The following is a 15,449-nucleotide window of genomic DNA, read 5'->3' as shown; positions in this document are numbered from 1 at the left end:
GCCATACAAACCACACATACACACGCACACAATTTTCCTTACAAAAGAAACTGTTTCAAGAAAAACAGTTGACAATGTTTGTACCATTGATAAAAGTGTACTCCTTATATAACTTCCCAGTATGTCTAGACTTGGAGATAAATGATTTCAAATGCAATTTTTATTTAGAATTTGATTACATTCATTAACATTCTCAAGAGTTGTAAAGTAAGCCAGTATTTTCAGAATAACCAGTGCATGACTGTGGTAGGCAGCTTCTAAGATGGACGTCAATGATTCCTACTCCTGGTATTAACACCCTTGATGCTCTTCCCATGATGTGTCAGAATTGGTCTGAGTCTTCACTCTCATTAATTGTAATAGACACAATGGTGGAGGCAGTGTCCCTCCTGGATAAAGGGTCACATGGTCACATTCACTCTAACCCTCAAACACAGACTATCCACTGAGCCCATACTTAGGTTTTTTTTTTTTTTTTTTTTTTTTTTTTTTTTTTGTACTGTAGTGCACATGTGTGTATCTCCATATATCCCTAACAAGATGGATGGAGCAGGATTTGTATCTTGGAACTTGGTCACCTTTGTCACGAAAGGTTCAGTGGCCATGAGTGAATGGTGTTTGAGGCTCTGTTCCTTTTCTAAGTCTCTCAGGGTGTCTTAACTTTGATGCCCTCTACTCCAGTAAAGACTTGGCAATTTCTTCTAACTCACTAAACACCCTCTCAATATTTGGTACTATTTATTGGCATTTACAGCCACCAGAAGTTTATTCATGCATAATAAATAAGACAGTTTAGTAGATGTTGTTTCACATGAGTTTCTTATGCAAATTTTCAGGAAAAGATGAGTTCTCCGAAAGTACTTTACATGTTGTTCCTAACATTCTTTAACTTTGGCTTTGCCAGCAATCTAACAAAAGCCCCAAGAACACTATGGGTTTTAGATTTAACGGTAACCATATTTGAGCAATGATGGAATTCTGTTTGTGACTAGTATGTGACATCTGCTTCAACTTTCCTGTTTGCATCTTAATATTTTGTTTAGATGGTTGATTTCTAAATAAAATCTAAACAAATTTATGAGAGACAAACATCGGTGTTTGGAGTACTATAATATAATCAAGCACTATTTTATATTTCAGTACTTGAAAGAGCTCAGATACTCAGCCATGAATAAGTGAACTGCCAACTCCCGAACCTAGATTAATCAATAAAGACATAACAGATGAAAAATGAATATTTTTCTTTATTATGCCAGATTTCTAAATCAAAGTACTCTGGCAATCATACATAACCCACAAAGATTGACTCCTCCCTACAACCAACTTCACAGGTTGTGTATGGAATCACATTCATCTTGTCAGGGCCCACAATGAGCAGGTAGAGGTTAAGAAGAAAGAAAGGTTTAGACATGCTTGTCTTTCATTCCCAAGATGCCACTTGGAACACAGATAGATCTTACACACACCCAGCCACATTAGCACATTTGTGAATGGCATCAAAGATCCAAAGGATGGTGCAAGGAAGGGAAAGAATTTATATAAAATTATCTAAAACTCCAAAACACTACAAAAGCATCTTAAGAAAAAATATCAAAGTAAAAGCAATGGTGTTTATTTCAGTGAAATTATTTTTAAATTAGATATATTAAGCTCCCACGTGTCCCAACTTGGTAGAAAAGTTCCTTTCATGAGAAATCAACTTTAATGGCAAAATTTTTACATATCAGCAAAATCTGTTATATTTAAAACTATGTATACAGTACTTTTCTGGCAAAAAAAAAAAAAACTTATACAGCTTTCTGTTATCAAGACAAAGTAAAAATATGGTTGCATAAAATCACAAAAAATATAAACTGCTGAAAAGATAATAAAAAAAGATTAAAAATCATTCGCACTGACTCCCCTTACATCCTCAATATAAGAATTTGCAAACTACATTCAGAATTTGTGCAAATTCTGTTGCAAGCTTGACATACTTAACTGAAAGTTGTCATTTCAGATATCCTAGCTTTAAAAAATTGACTGCAATAATCTGCATTTATCATACTATTTATACAAGTACAATATTTAAATATCTTCAAAATAAAACTTGGTAACTAAAAGGAATCACAGAATAACTTATAAAAGAAGCAAAGTTTACAAAATTAACAATTTTTAGAAGGTCCTATTTAATTGGTTCCTCCTTTTGTGCCCCTTCCCCCCATCAGTTTATAGAGATATTACTTAGTTCTATTTACAAATCTGAACTTTAAAAATGCACTCTTCCATTCTTCACATCGGGAACACAATGCTGCATTTGGACAGCATAAGTAACCTCAGTAAACCCCAAATAGAGGACACACATGGACACACACACGGACACACACACACACAGAGTATAAATACAGTTCAGAACTCATTTAAATGGAGGATCCATTACTTTATACAGCATCCAAATTGGAGTTGAATAGAACAAGCCCTGAACAAAAGAATCATAATTTTTGTTTGGAATTCAGTGCATAAACTATAGAGTAATCTTTTAGGCAAGCTAGCATGACCTCCAAATTCATTCCCTTCTGATTACATAAGTGCTCAACAGATTGGGGGGGGGGAGTGAATTTTTTAAAATAAAATACAGTGAAAAAAAAGTGTCTCTTCTGCAAAGGGAAAATGGTTAAGGTTTAAAGAAAACATAATTTTGCATTGCTGGGATCAAACCCACAAGCTAGGTGCATCCTAGACAAGCACCACCACTGAGCTAGAGCCTTGAACCCAATTTCCTATAGAAGCCAAGTATGGAGAATAAGAAATTAATTATTAGCTCATACAATACCAAGCTTTGTCTTCCATGACTTTAGAACTTCATTTACAACTCTAATGCTCTTCTGTCACTAAAAGGGGAGGGCCATAGAAATCAGAGATCTAAGAAAGATGCTACTTCTTTAACCACCTGAAATAAATGACCTTTTCAAAATATCATTATTAACCTGATTAAAGAGATACAACTGAAATGAGACTGTAAATGTAAATGGGATTCTGGACAGTTAAAAGATAAATATGGAAAGCCATGCATTCTCTGGAAATTACTGATTTTATAGTGCAAAAAGAGTTTCTTAAAGGACAATATCATTATTTTTAGGAGATGCCTTAAGTATTTAGAGTTGGATATGTGTTTCTTAACATCTCAGTGGTTCAGAACAAAAGCATACATACATTCAAATATATATGCATATCTAAGTTTTTGTACATTTGTGGATCTAGAGAGCAAACGCAGCCACATAGTAGTTGTTGGAACTAAGTAGTAGACATACATGCATGCAATCACTATATTCTTTCAATTTTTCTTTTTTAAAAAATGTCCAGAATAAATAAAATCAGGGGTTAAAAATCCAATCCAAGCATTCAAAGCTTATGAAAGATATCATCTCTATGCACTGAATCAATGTTAAAAATACACAATCAAATGACATTCAACACTGGCTGGCATAATAGCCAGAAGAATCTGTGACAGTGACAAAAAACATGATTCAGTACAGTATGAGCAACTCTACTTTTGGATCCAAAGCAGCACTTCATATACAAAACAAAGGGGAAACTGTAGAAGTAAACTTAGGGCTCAGAGTTTCTGAATATATAAATTCTGGGGATTTGGGGGCTTACAAGCTAAAGAAAAAATTTAAATTGACTCTGTATCTGGTATGACTTACCACACAAAATAGCATTTTAATGATGTGGAAATCATTCACAATGTTACCAGAACTGGAAATAGTAGCTATTTAAGAAGCTAAGGAGCCCAGGAAACAGCATTACTTAAGAAGGTCTGTAGGGAATTCTAGGCAAATAATTAATTCATGAAGCAAATATAAAACACATCAACATATCTGAAGGCTTTTATGGTAATGTATGGCCTACAAAGCCCTGTTACATCAAATTAAAATGGCCAAAAATCAAATGAGCCTGAGACCTACAATCCATTCTGTATATGTAATGCTATATGTATCTACTGAATAAGGGACAACAGAATAGCCCAATTCATTTCCACACATTAGGCTTTTATCGTTTTCCAATTCCTGTGCAAACTGCATTCCAAAAGGCCAATCCTTAGTTATAAATTTTATATATGTATGTATATAACATATATACATACATATATGTGCATATATATGTAAAACTTGATAAGTGGAAGTGTTTGGCTATAATTTATTATGCATGCTTATTGCATCAAAGAAATAAGCAAAGTTTTAGGTTTACTGTGCAAGAATTTTAATTAGATTTGCACACATTTCAAAAAATTCTATTGTGTGACTTCCTGGTCTTGGAGCTAAGTCAACCGGAGAAGAGTCGAGTGAGGTCACAGATGAGGTAAGAGAAACTTCCGAGGGTTTTCCTTGAGCCTCAGCATCAGAGTCACTCCTTTGGCAAGATCGATAGTTGCTGATGGATCCCGATCTCTGTGGTGTAGCCGTCCCTGATTTGGCTTCTGTAATTTCATCTGGGTGAAAAGAATTCCCACATGTTATTATTTGTCCCTCAAGTGGTCTAACAGTATGGATCAGATTCTTTAAGTGAGACTACTGCTCAGCTCCCCCAAAGCACATGTGATTTAAATACATTCTTGAATGGGGGCACTGTGCTTGAATTAAGCCACTCACTCTCAGTTTCTGCACACAGCATGGAGAATGCCTATGATGACCAGTCCACACAGAGTACACAATCTACTACTCTTGACTTCTACACTGACTAAGAGTCAGGAAACTAATAACCTGGGTTTTAAATAAAAATCCCCTAGCAGTAAAATTCTGTTCTATTAAAAGCATACAATCCATCACTTGAAATATGGAAGATATCTTGGAAACCATCTCAGCCAAGAACCATTTTACTGACAGAAAACAAAGCCAGAGAAGTCAAGCAATTTGTTCAAGGAAACAAATGAACAGGAAGGTTCGGCCATTTGGGCACTCTGCCAGCCCAACTTTAGTTCAGTGCTTTTTACTCTGTAGTTTCTCATCCTCAAGCATAACGGAGCAACATCTCTAATAAGCAAAATCAGAAAAGCTGTGGTACAGGCCTTCAATCCCAGCTACTCGGGAAGCTAAAACAGGAGGATCATAAGTTCAAGGCCTACCTGAGCTAGAGAGTTCAAGGACAACCTGGGTAACTTGTGAGACCTTCCTTCAAAATAAAAAGTAAAAGGAGGGTTGAGGCTAGAGCTCATTGAAAAGATCTGGTTTTACCTCTAGTACCACAAAAGTAACACTAAAAATGAAATCAAAGATAAACTAGTTGGGAATAAAATATAAGTAGAAATAGTACTAGAACAGAAATATAGAAATAGTAGGCATTCATTCAGTTGGCCAAGTCCAAGAGTTGATATAACTAAGACTCCAAAATGATCTAAATACCAAGAGAAAAATAAAGCCCATTCCCAATCTCAAACCGTACTGGTATGTGTTAGCTGGCAGGCACATGCTATCCAGACATCTAGGCATGGCGCACACCTGTAACCCAGCACTCAGAGATGAAACAAAGGATGGCCCTCCAAAGCCAGGCCAGCCTACATAGAAGAGCCTTTCTCAAAAATAAATAAGTAACCAGACCATCAGGTTGGCCAGTGTAAATCACTGTATATCAGTGTATATCACATCTCAAGCCTTTGTCTTTCTTATAATCTTTAGGTGCCACCTTTGAGTCTTTAATTAATAATCCTAAATATCCTCCCAAAGATACTGGTATAACTGACTTGGAAGAACAGCCATAAACTTGTATTTAATTTTTAAAGTGCTTAATAGTAAGTAAAACTACAGTGACAACAACCTTTACTTTTTAATAAAAAAAAAAAAAAAAAAAAAAAAAAAATATGTTGCCAGAATGAATCTTACAAAGCAACAGAAATATGAGAGAAAAGTGTCACTTTAGAATTAAACTGTAGCCGGGCAGTGGTGGCACACGCCTTTAGTCCCAGCACTCGGGAGACAGAGGCAAGCGGATCTCTGTTAGTTGGAGACCAGCCAGGTCTATAAGAGCTAGTTCCAGGACAGGCTCCAAAGCCACAGATAAACCCTGTCTTGAAAAACCAGAAAGAATTAAACTGCACATTTTTAAAGATTTTACAGGGAAATAATTATTTTTCTACTTTGGGAGAAATGGGAGTGGTGACTGACGCCGGTGTTTTGTGGATGCAAGGCAAGAACTTCAATACTGAACTAAAGTCCTAGCCCCGAGGTGATGGCCTGTACAAGGACAATGAACTACATGGAACAAGAGGACTTACAGTTGTCAGTGTCGTAGAGCACAGAAGTAACGTTCTCTATTACAAGGTTGAAGGTTAAAGGTTGAAGATGGAGAGGGCAGTGGAGGATGATGACACAAACAAAGTATCTGTATGACAGTGTCATACTGCAGGCTAGGGAGATGGCTTGATGGATAAAGAGCCTGCTGCACTCTAAAAGGACCTCAATTTCACATAACCCAATACTGGAGGCTGGAAATAAGAGGGTCCCTGGGGCTTGCCAGCCACTAACCCCAGCCTAAAGTGTAACCTCCTGTTTGGAAAAGAGGCCCTGTCTCAAAAGTAAGATGGAGAGTGATAGAAGCAAGCAGCTGACATTGACCTTTGCTGCCTTCACCCCATGTACACACAAGTGAGTGCACCAAAACATACATGTGGATGGAGGGAAGGAGGGAGAAAGGGAGGGATGGAGGGAGGATAAAGAAAATGAAATGTCATATTGACACATACTTTTCATGCTTAGTTTTAATTCAAAACAAAAGAAAAAAAGAAAACTATAAACCAACAAATTAGTTAACCAGGTCTAACCTATCACCTCTGTGGGTTTGTGTGTACATACCATCAATACTACGGAAATCCAATAAGTAAGTCCGACTATCCACTTGGTATAGCTGTAGACTCATTTTGGAAAATGTGCTTGTCACAGGATTCTTCCTTCGTACACGCAAATAATAGGGGTTTACAACCTAGCATTTGATATGGACAAAAAAAAAACAAAGGCACATCAAATCAATTCTTCTATAAAAGACTTTTGTCTACAGGTTCACCAAATTTGTTAGGTAGAATGCTTGCCTTCTTACCTTCCATTCATAATCTAATTGCTTGATTGCTCTACAAACTTCTGCCATGATATCATTTGGTCGACTTTGACTTCTAATTCCCAAATGCCACTTTGCTTTCCGTACACCTTGGTGTTTGGATTTCTGTGGGTTTAATTCATCAAGGGTATGCCGTGCCCTTGGTGTTTCAGCAACCAAGAATGGTACTCTTTCAGGATGTGGCCGAGTTAAATGGTGGTCGTCAAGGAAAGAATCAGGTGGGCTTGTTGCCAAGTAGAAATCTTTGGCTTCGTTCATTATCCTCCTATTGTCAATTATGAGATGGTAGGCAACTGCCAATGGGTCCTGGTGGTTTCTATTGTACAGGCAGCTGAGAACCTCCTCCTCCGAGCATTCAAACTTCTCACACACTTCTTTTAAGGCTTCATCATCAATCATAGTTGAACTGTATGATGGATCCTCAGGAAAGAGATATTTTGGAAGGTCCTGTTTAAACCATTCATGTTCCCTAAGAGAAAACAGCAGTATGTGGGGAAGGATTTTGAGTAAAACCAAGAATAAGAACAATAACTTTCAAGAGTTATTGCTTTACATTTCTACCCATGGTATATCACTTCCATTTTTTTTTTTTTTAAACTGTTTTCCTCTTCTAGCTCATACTTCACTGAATCTGTTAAGAAAAATGTTCCAACCTGCTAATTTTTTTGGGGGAGGGGGCGGTGGTTATTGAGACAGGATTTCTTTGTGTGACCCTGGCTGTCCTGAAACCCATTCTACAGACCAGGCTGGCCTCAAACTCAGACATCCACCTGCCTCTGCCTACCAAGTGCTGAGATTAAAGGCGTGTGCCACCACTGCCTGGTCCTGGCACTAATTTTTAAGGACTGATGCAGCCAAATAAAAAGGTATGTCCACTGAAATGACAATGGCGAAGTAAAGTTTTTTCCAGCTCAGAAAGAAATTGTGTTGTGTAGCTTCACTGTTATACTCTTGTTTATACTATTTCATGTTATATGAAAAGAACTGAGTAACAAAAACAGTATGCAACATCCTGAGTTCTTACTGTATACTTAGTTTTATGCTAAATAATTCATACATGTAAATTATCCTCATGACCCAGTTCTGTATGACTCAAAAAGCCACTCTCCGAATAATTCCCTATTATATAACTTAATTGCACATAACAATATCAAGAACTATGCTAAAACTTAAAAAACAAAAATGAAAATGAAAACAACACCAAAACAGAGGAAAATACCCAAAAGAATAATGGTTATTGTCTAAGTAATAGGCATAAAAGTATTCTTTTATTTGCCTGGGCTTTTTTGTTTGTTTGGGGGTTTTTGTAGTTTTAAGGGTATTCGTTTGCTTGTTTCCTACTGGAGACTGGTCTTAAGTGTAGACCAGGCTGGAATCAAACTCCTTCAGCTTCCCAAGTACTGGAATTATGGCTGTGCACCACCATGCATGGCACTTCCTATCAGATCTTAATTATGAAAAAAATACCTAAAACATATGCAAATCTACTTCTCACTTAGATATTTTACAACATCAATTTCATAGGATGAGTTTCCCTTCCCATCTGGAGGTTAAAGCAATGCCCTGCCACTTGAGGTCTCCTTTTCAGCAGGCAGGCTCTCCCCATATAGCCCTGGATGTCCTGAACAAACTCTGTGGACCAGGCTGGCCTGGAACTCACAGAGTTCCACCTGCCTTCACCTCCCGAGTGCTGAGATTAAAGGTGTATATCAGGACTTTTAGCATAAGGAGTAAGTGGAAGAGAATAAAGCTTAAATTCATATATAATTCTCTCCCTGGTTACCCTAATGCTTTCTTATTTATTAACTCCTATATGCATACAATTTTTCTTTCTTTGTTCTTTCCTCCAGGACCACAAAAAGGTACAGTCTAGCCATCAGAATATCACAGAATTAAAGAAAACAAAAATAAAGGGAGGGGGATGAGAATACTGATGGCAGAACAAAGTCTCCACTAAGTACTCCGAGTGTTCATGAGAAATTGCTCACCTCAACTTGAGAATATCTGCCACCGTCAGTTTCACCTTATGTAAACTATGAGGCTCAACCACACAATGCAACATTACCTATAAAACTCAAATTTCCTATGACTCAAAAGTGTATTGCTAGAGAAAAAACATGTCATTAGTCATTAATAAAATGAAATTTTTCTCATGAAAATTTTGAGACTCAAAAAGGTAGAAAAGCATACTGATTTAAAATTACCTGATATCTTTTATTGCGGCCCTCTTCATGGGATCTACCTGCAGCATATGCTTCAAAAGGCTGATTACAGAGGGATTTAAATACTGAGGGGTATAGAAAATCCCATCACATATCTTCTTAAAAAGAGTTGGCACATGGTCATCATCAAAGGGGAGAGTCCCACATAGCAAGGCATAGAGAATAACCCCACTGCTCCAGATATCCACCTCGGGGCCTGCATACAATCTGAATAGGGAAAGCAGCTGCATTAATCACAACAGCAAAACGTGTTACTCAACAGTCTTCAAATACAAATATTTTATGAAGAATACAAGACAATAATTTTTGAAGAAATCAGTGGTCAGACTATGGTGTTTATCTTACCAGTATTACCTTTGAAAAGTTAAGATGTTTCGTCAATTATGAGCCATGGATAAAATTGTTTCACTACCTTACTATGATACTCAAGGGGTCCTACCAATAAGGTCCAACCTTGAAGCATCATGACCAATGTTGAATTTGAGCCACAGAAGTAAAATACTTCTTTAAAATAAATTTTATTTCATGTGTATGTGTGTGTGTGTGTATGCATACATGTCTTGGTGTGCCATGTGTATATCTATGCACATGCATAGTGAATGTGGAGGTGAATGGACAGCTTGTGGAGTCACTTCTCTCCTTTGACCTTTACATAAGTTTCAGGAATCAAACCCAGGTCATCATACTTGACAGGAAGAGCTTTCCCAGCTGAGCTATCTCACTGGCCCAAGACTCAATTCTATAGTGCCAGACTCTGAAGCCATTTCTCCTAAAACCATCACATCAAAGTTCAAAGAGCTTGAGACTGTAGAGCAAGGCAAGTGGAATTCACAGAGTACTTTAAACTTCTACTTGAAGCACTCTAGTGACAAGTATCCTCCCCTTTTTTGTATTTAAATTAAAATCTTACTTTACACACCAATTCCAGTTCCCTCTCCCTCCTGCCCTCTGACTCCCCCCACCATTTCCCCATCCCAAACCCCTATCCACACCTCAGAGAGGGTGAGGCCCCACCATGGGGAATCATCAAAGTCTGTCCTATCATTTGGGGACTGCCAGCAATGCTATAGACTGCCCAAGCCCCCCAGCTGACAGCCACATTCAGGGGGCTGGAGACAAGTATCTTAACTCACTGCAAAAAAAAAAAAGTTGAATCATGCATTCGGAGTCTGGCTTCAGGGCAAAAACAAATCTTTAAAATGACAAAATAAATTATTACAAATATCAATTAAAAACTTATTTGAAAGTAAGTGTTCCTGTTCATCCAGACTTCAAAGACAGACCATGAAAACTGAACAAAGAGAGTTCATTAATAGCCTATTTTATGTATGTTTGACCATAATGCATCACTTTTTATATAATTATAACCACAGTTGTATCTAAATCCTGCATTTGTTCAAACCAAAGGAATTAAGAATGAAAACATAAATCAATTTTTTTGTTTGGTTGGTTTTTCGAGACAGAGTTTCTCTGAGTAGTTCTGGCTTTTTTTTTTGGCTGTCTTGGAACTTGCTCTGTAGACCAGGCTGGCCTCAAACTCACAGAAATCTACCTGCCCCTGCCTCCTGAGTGCTGGGATTAAAGGCATGTGACACCAATGCCCAGCCCAATTCAGCATTCTTATACTGCAGTGTCTAGCAGATCCAGAACAAGACTGAATGCAAATGAATCTGACTCCCTCCCTCTCTCCCTTTCCCCACCTGGATTTTTCCTGATACAGGGTCTACGTATATAGTCTCACCTCAAAATATGCACAATGCTCAGGATGTAAGTATACACTACATCCAGCTGGTCTGACGCCTGATTCTGGAGAACCACTTCTTTAATTCAATTTCCTAAGATACTGTCTTCCTTGTAAAACATGAAGCTACTACACAGATGATATCTTTTTGAATAATTATGAAACTATACATTACATTATACTTGTAACTCCATTTTGTTTTCTGTCTGGGTATTTTGTTTGTTTTGTTTTGTTTTTCAAGATAATGTCTTAGGTATCAACGAATGATCTCAACCTCTCAAGCTCTGAAATTACAAGCATGAACCTCTTGGTAATGCTCATTTTTTATTTTTTGTCAAGTTAGTCATTTCTCACAAGTAAGTAGTTTGATAGTCACGTTTCAGTAACTTACCTATCTACCTTTACAACTGACTTGCTTTAAATTCTTCCCCCACAGGAAAAAGTTAAAGTACTTCATTCTAACTATTTTAACATGACTTCAAACCAACATTTTCCTCTATAATTGGATTTGCTAATTTATTCACTTGTGTTTTTTATAAAATTAATGTGTGTGTTTTGTATGGTGTATACACACATGCATGCAACTACTTGCTGAAACCAAAAGTGTGTTGGGTCTCCTGGGGGTAAGTTACAGGCAGTTGTGGGCCACCCAAAATGTGGGTGCTAAGACCCAAACTCCAGTCCTCTAGAAGAGCAGCAAGTGCTCTTAACCACAGAGCCACCTCTCCCGCTCCTTCTGTATTATTCTTAAAATGCGAAATTTACAGGTGAGAAAATACTTCTCCCTTCCTTCACTAGTATTAAATATGACAATACAGACTAACAAAATCTAAAAAGAAATAAGTAACTACAAATACATCAAAAGTAGCATAATATCAAACACTACCTTCCTGAAATTACTTCTGGTGCAGCATAATTGGGTGAGCCACAGCTTGTTCTTAAAAATTCACCATCTGACATCATGTTTGAAAGACCTAAAAAGACAAACAATAGCCACTCAAGGTTCCCTATGAATGAAAAGGAAAGTCTATTAAACAACAAAGCTAAATTTGGATTAACAAGATCTGCCACCATTTTTTTTCTTTGCTTCAAAGTGATCACAGACTTTACCTCCCAAACAGTCTGCCCTTAGACAAAAATATACAATGTATTTCAGTAACTAGAGCAATGTGTATTAAATTACTGATGGTTTTGTTTACTAGAATAAATGTGAAATGTTTAACTTTTAGTATAGATATTGATAGGCAAAATAATCTCAGATAAATAGATTTCTACCAGTCCTGCTCTGTTCTATAAAAACAAAACCCAAGCCCAGAATGGTCACCTGAACCTATAATCTCCTTATTTTATTCTCTTTTATGAAAGAGGGCCTTACTATGGAGCCCACTTATAATCTCTGGAATACAGGATTAGAGGCATGTGAGACCACATCGGAAATTCAACTTTGTAGCATTTAAATATTTAAACGTTTCCCTATATAGTTCATCTTTCTAGATTTCGATTTGTTTCAATAATTCTACTCCACTTACTTTCCATCTTCTCCACACTTGACCAAAAGAAAATATAGTAGACATAAATTTGCTACCTTCTTCACAATAATAGTCACCTCGTTTCAAATCTCTAATGTTGACAACTTGAAATATTTACTATATCCCAAAACTGAATTTTACATCTGGCAAGATGGCTCAGCAGACAAAGGTGCTTACCACCAAAGCTGACAGCCTAAGTTCAGTCTGTAAGACCCCCCCCCCAGGGTGGAAGAACAGAAATAACCCCCAGATATGTCCTTTGCCATGTGTACATGAGTCTGTGTATGTGTACATACTCTTTATACTCAGTTTTGAAGAAGGGAAGAACTTACTCTCATGCTCATTTACAAGATGGGATTCTCAGCATACCCCACAGACACTGCTGAAGATGGCTACTTACACTCCCTGAACAGTTCAAATTGTCCTTACCGAAATCAGCTATCTTTGCATTCATGTGTGCATCAAGCAGAACGTTTTCGGGTTTCAGGTCCCTGTGGACCACCATGTGCCTGTGACAATAATCCACACCAGAAAGGATCTGCTGGAACAATCGTCGACTTTCCTTTTCATCCAACTAGGGAAAGCAGAACATTATCTTAAGCTGTGGAATATATTAAGTAAACTGCTGAAACATGAAACCTTCCAAGTGAAGGTCACCCATGAGGTACTTTTGAAATGAGGAAGTAATGCATGCAAACACTAAACTGAAATGCCAGGAAGTTACAGGGACCCAGATCAGCAGATCAACTTTCTGATCCTATCACCTGCACAGACTGCACTAAAAAAACCTGTGGTCTTCTGTAGTTAATGGACTAGGTCTAGTAGTTTCAACTTCTACCTGAAACTATGCATGCTGTTTGCTCTAAGTTAGTGATGTTTTAATCCTTCATTATTTTATAAATATTTATTGAACACATTCAATATGCTATGCAGGTTAGACATTCAGAATACAGAAATAAGTGAAAGGAAGGCCCTATTCTAGTTCACAAAAATATGACAGTTTAAAAAAAACAAACAAAAAATAAAACAAAACACATCGGTGTAACAGTGAACAGAAAAAGATCAGAGTAACACAAAACAGAACACGCTCCTATGGACAGGTACAAACCCATGGTCAAACAGATGGTCCTAGTCAGACTCAGTGGATCACCAAACAAAACAAAACATCATGCAAGCAAGAAAGAGGCCTATAGGAAGGAGGGGAGAGGGCTGGGGCAGAGAGAGAAGCGAGCACAGGAGTGGGAATAAACATAATGCACATACACATGGCTGAAACTGTCCAAGAGCAAATTCAGTTGATAAGAAAGGGAAGGAAAAGAATACAGAAAGTGCTGTTGGGATGGGGGTACTACATTAGACTGTGATGAAGAAACAGTTAAGCACTGTAAATGAATTACAAACCAACCACAGACTGTGTTCTGAAATGCAAGATTTTCTTTAAGTTTTGTGGGTGTGTATGCGTGCGTGCGTGCGTGTGTGTGTGTCTGTGTGTGTGTGTGTGTACCTGTATATGGGTGCCTACAGAGGCCAGATTCTAAGGATGCTGGACCCTCTAGACCTAGAGTTAAGAGACAGTCATGAGCTACCTATATGGGTGTTAAGAACCAAACTCCAGACCTCTGAAAGAACAGCACACCCTTATGACTGCTGAGCCACCTCTTTGGGCCCAAGATGTTTTTATCTAAACAAAACAAAACCCTTAACACTTTTTCCTTTTGCGTGTTTAAAAAAAAAAAACCTTACACTACAATTAAAATGTTTAAATATAATCTTTTAATAATCTTCAAAAATCTTCCCCGTATTTTTGATGTTTGCTCAATAAGTAATAACCACTATGGATTTACACCTGCTCCAGGACAGTGTATTTAATAAATAAGCTGCGGATCCCCTAGGTAAGAACTCTCACATGCAATCTTCTGGAAGATCATGAGTGAGCATTCTAAATCCAGAACTCTATACCTTCACACCTTCAATGGATGGATAATGTGAGGACAAAGATAAACCATTTCCTGGGATGCAAAATTAAAATAGCTATTGAAGTTTAGGACACCCTTCCTCAAAAAAAAAAAAAAGAAAAGAAAAGAAAAGAAAAAAAAATAATGTTTCTGCAATGTAATGCCTTTATTTGTTCCAGTAGATTTTATATAAAAAAATGTATGAAAGAAGAGAAAAATAAGCTAACAAATAATATAAGTAGTAAAATAAATAGAAAGGCTACAAAGTGAAAAACATTCTACTTACAGAAATACAGTACAAAGAATTGCAGAGGCTAAAGGAAGATGTGCAGAGTCCAGGTACATTTCAGCTGATGATAACACACAGAGTCTTGTGTGTGGTAACAGCACTAGGATGCTATCAGCAATGCACAGGGCCCATAAAACAAAAGGACTGAGACACAGCAGCCATCAAGAGGAGTTCTTGGACAGCAGATGAAGACGGGCTGAGCCCAAAGAGCGGAGCAAAACCAAGGTCTAGAGGATGTCTATATAGGAAACCCTGGAGAAGCTAAGGAACCAGATGCAACAGAACTTTCTGAGGCAGAGTGAAGGCTAGGCTAGACACATGACAGCTGGTCCTGGTGAGAAACTTTCAACTCCCCACCACTGGGGAGTAAGCAGAGAGTAAGATGGCTGGTTATTCAAGGGGGACCAAGCCAGATTGCTCTCAAGGACACTGGCAGGAACAGGGCATTGTAAGGAAGAAGTGCACTAAGTGACAATTGGCACACTAACAGAACAGACTTGACCCCAACTCAAACTACTACTTTCAGCAAAACAGAAAATACCAAATACCAAATACCAAATCAAATGAAGAAGAAAAATACTTAGATTGCTAGCAAACCAGTTACCCTACCCAAGTTAACAGGTCTCC

At 37.6% G+C, this 15,449-nt stretch overlaps 1 protein-coding gene across 1 annotated transcript in view; it reads right to left on the bottom strand.

The window, feature by feature from the left end:
* Positions 1-1,224: 1,224 nt before the first annotated feature.
* Prkaa1 (protein kinase AMP-activated catalytic subunit alpha 1) overlaps positions 1,225-15,449 on the bottom strand; it is a 36,305-nt gene continuing 22,080 nt past the window's right edge. The window contains exons 4-9 of the mRNA XM_051182496.1: positions 13,008-13,152; positions 11,936-12,023; positions 9,291-9,515; positions 7,069-7,555; positions 6,828-6,954; positions 1,225-4,471 (exon numbers count right to left, since the gene is read on the bottom strand). Of these exons, the coding sequence (XP_051038453.1) occupies positions 4,227-4,471; positions 6,828-6,954; positions 7,069-7,555; positions 9,291-9,515; positions 11,936-12,023; positions 13,008-13,152 (1,317 nt within the window). The 3' untranslated portion in view covers positions 1,225-4,226. The remainder of the gene's footprint in view (positions 4,472-6,827; positions 6,955-7,068; positions 7,556-9,290; positions 9,516-11,935; positions 12,024-13,007; positions 13,153-15,449) is intronic.

The sequence above is a fragment of the Phodopus roborovskii genome, unplaced genomic scaffold, assembly GCF_943737965.1.
Source record: "Phodopus roborovskii unplaced genomic scaffold, PHOROB, whole genome shotgun sequence".
Classification (NCBI taxonomy): Eukaryota; Metazoa; Chordata; class Mammalia; order Rodentia; family Cricetidae; genus Phodopus; species Phodopus roborovskii.
The sequence above is the reverse complement of the archived record's forward strand: the minus strand, read 5'-3'. Positions and strand labels throughout refer to the sequence as shown.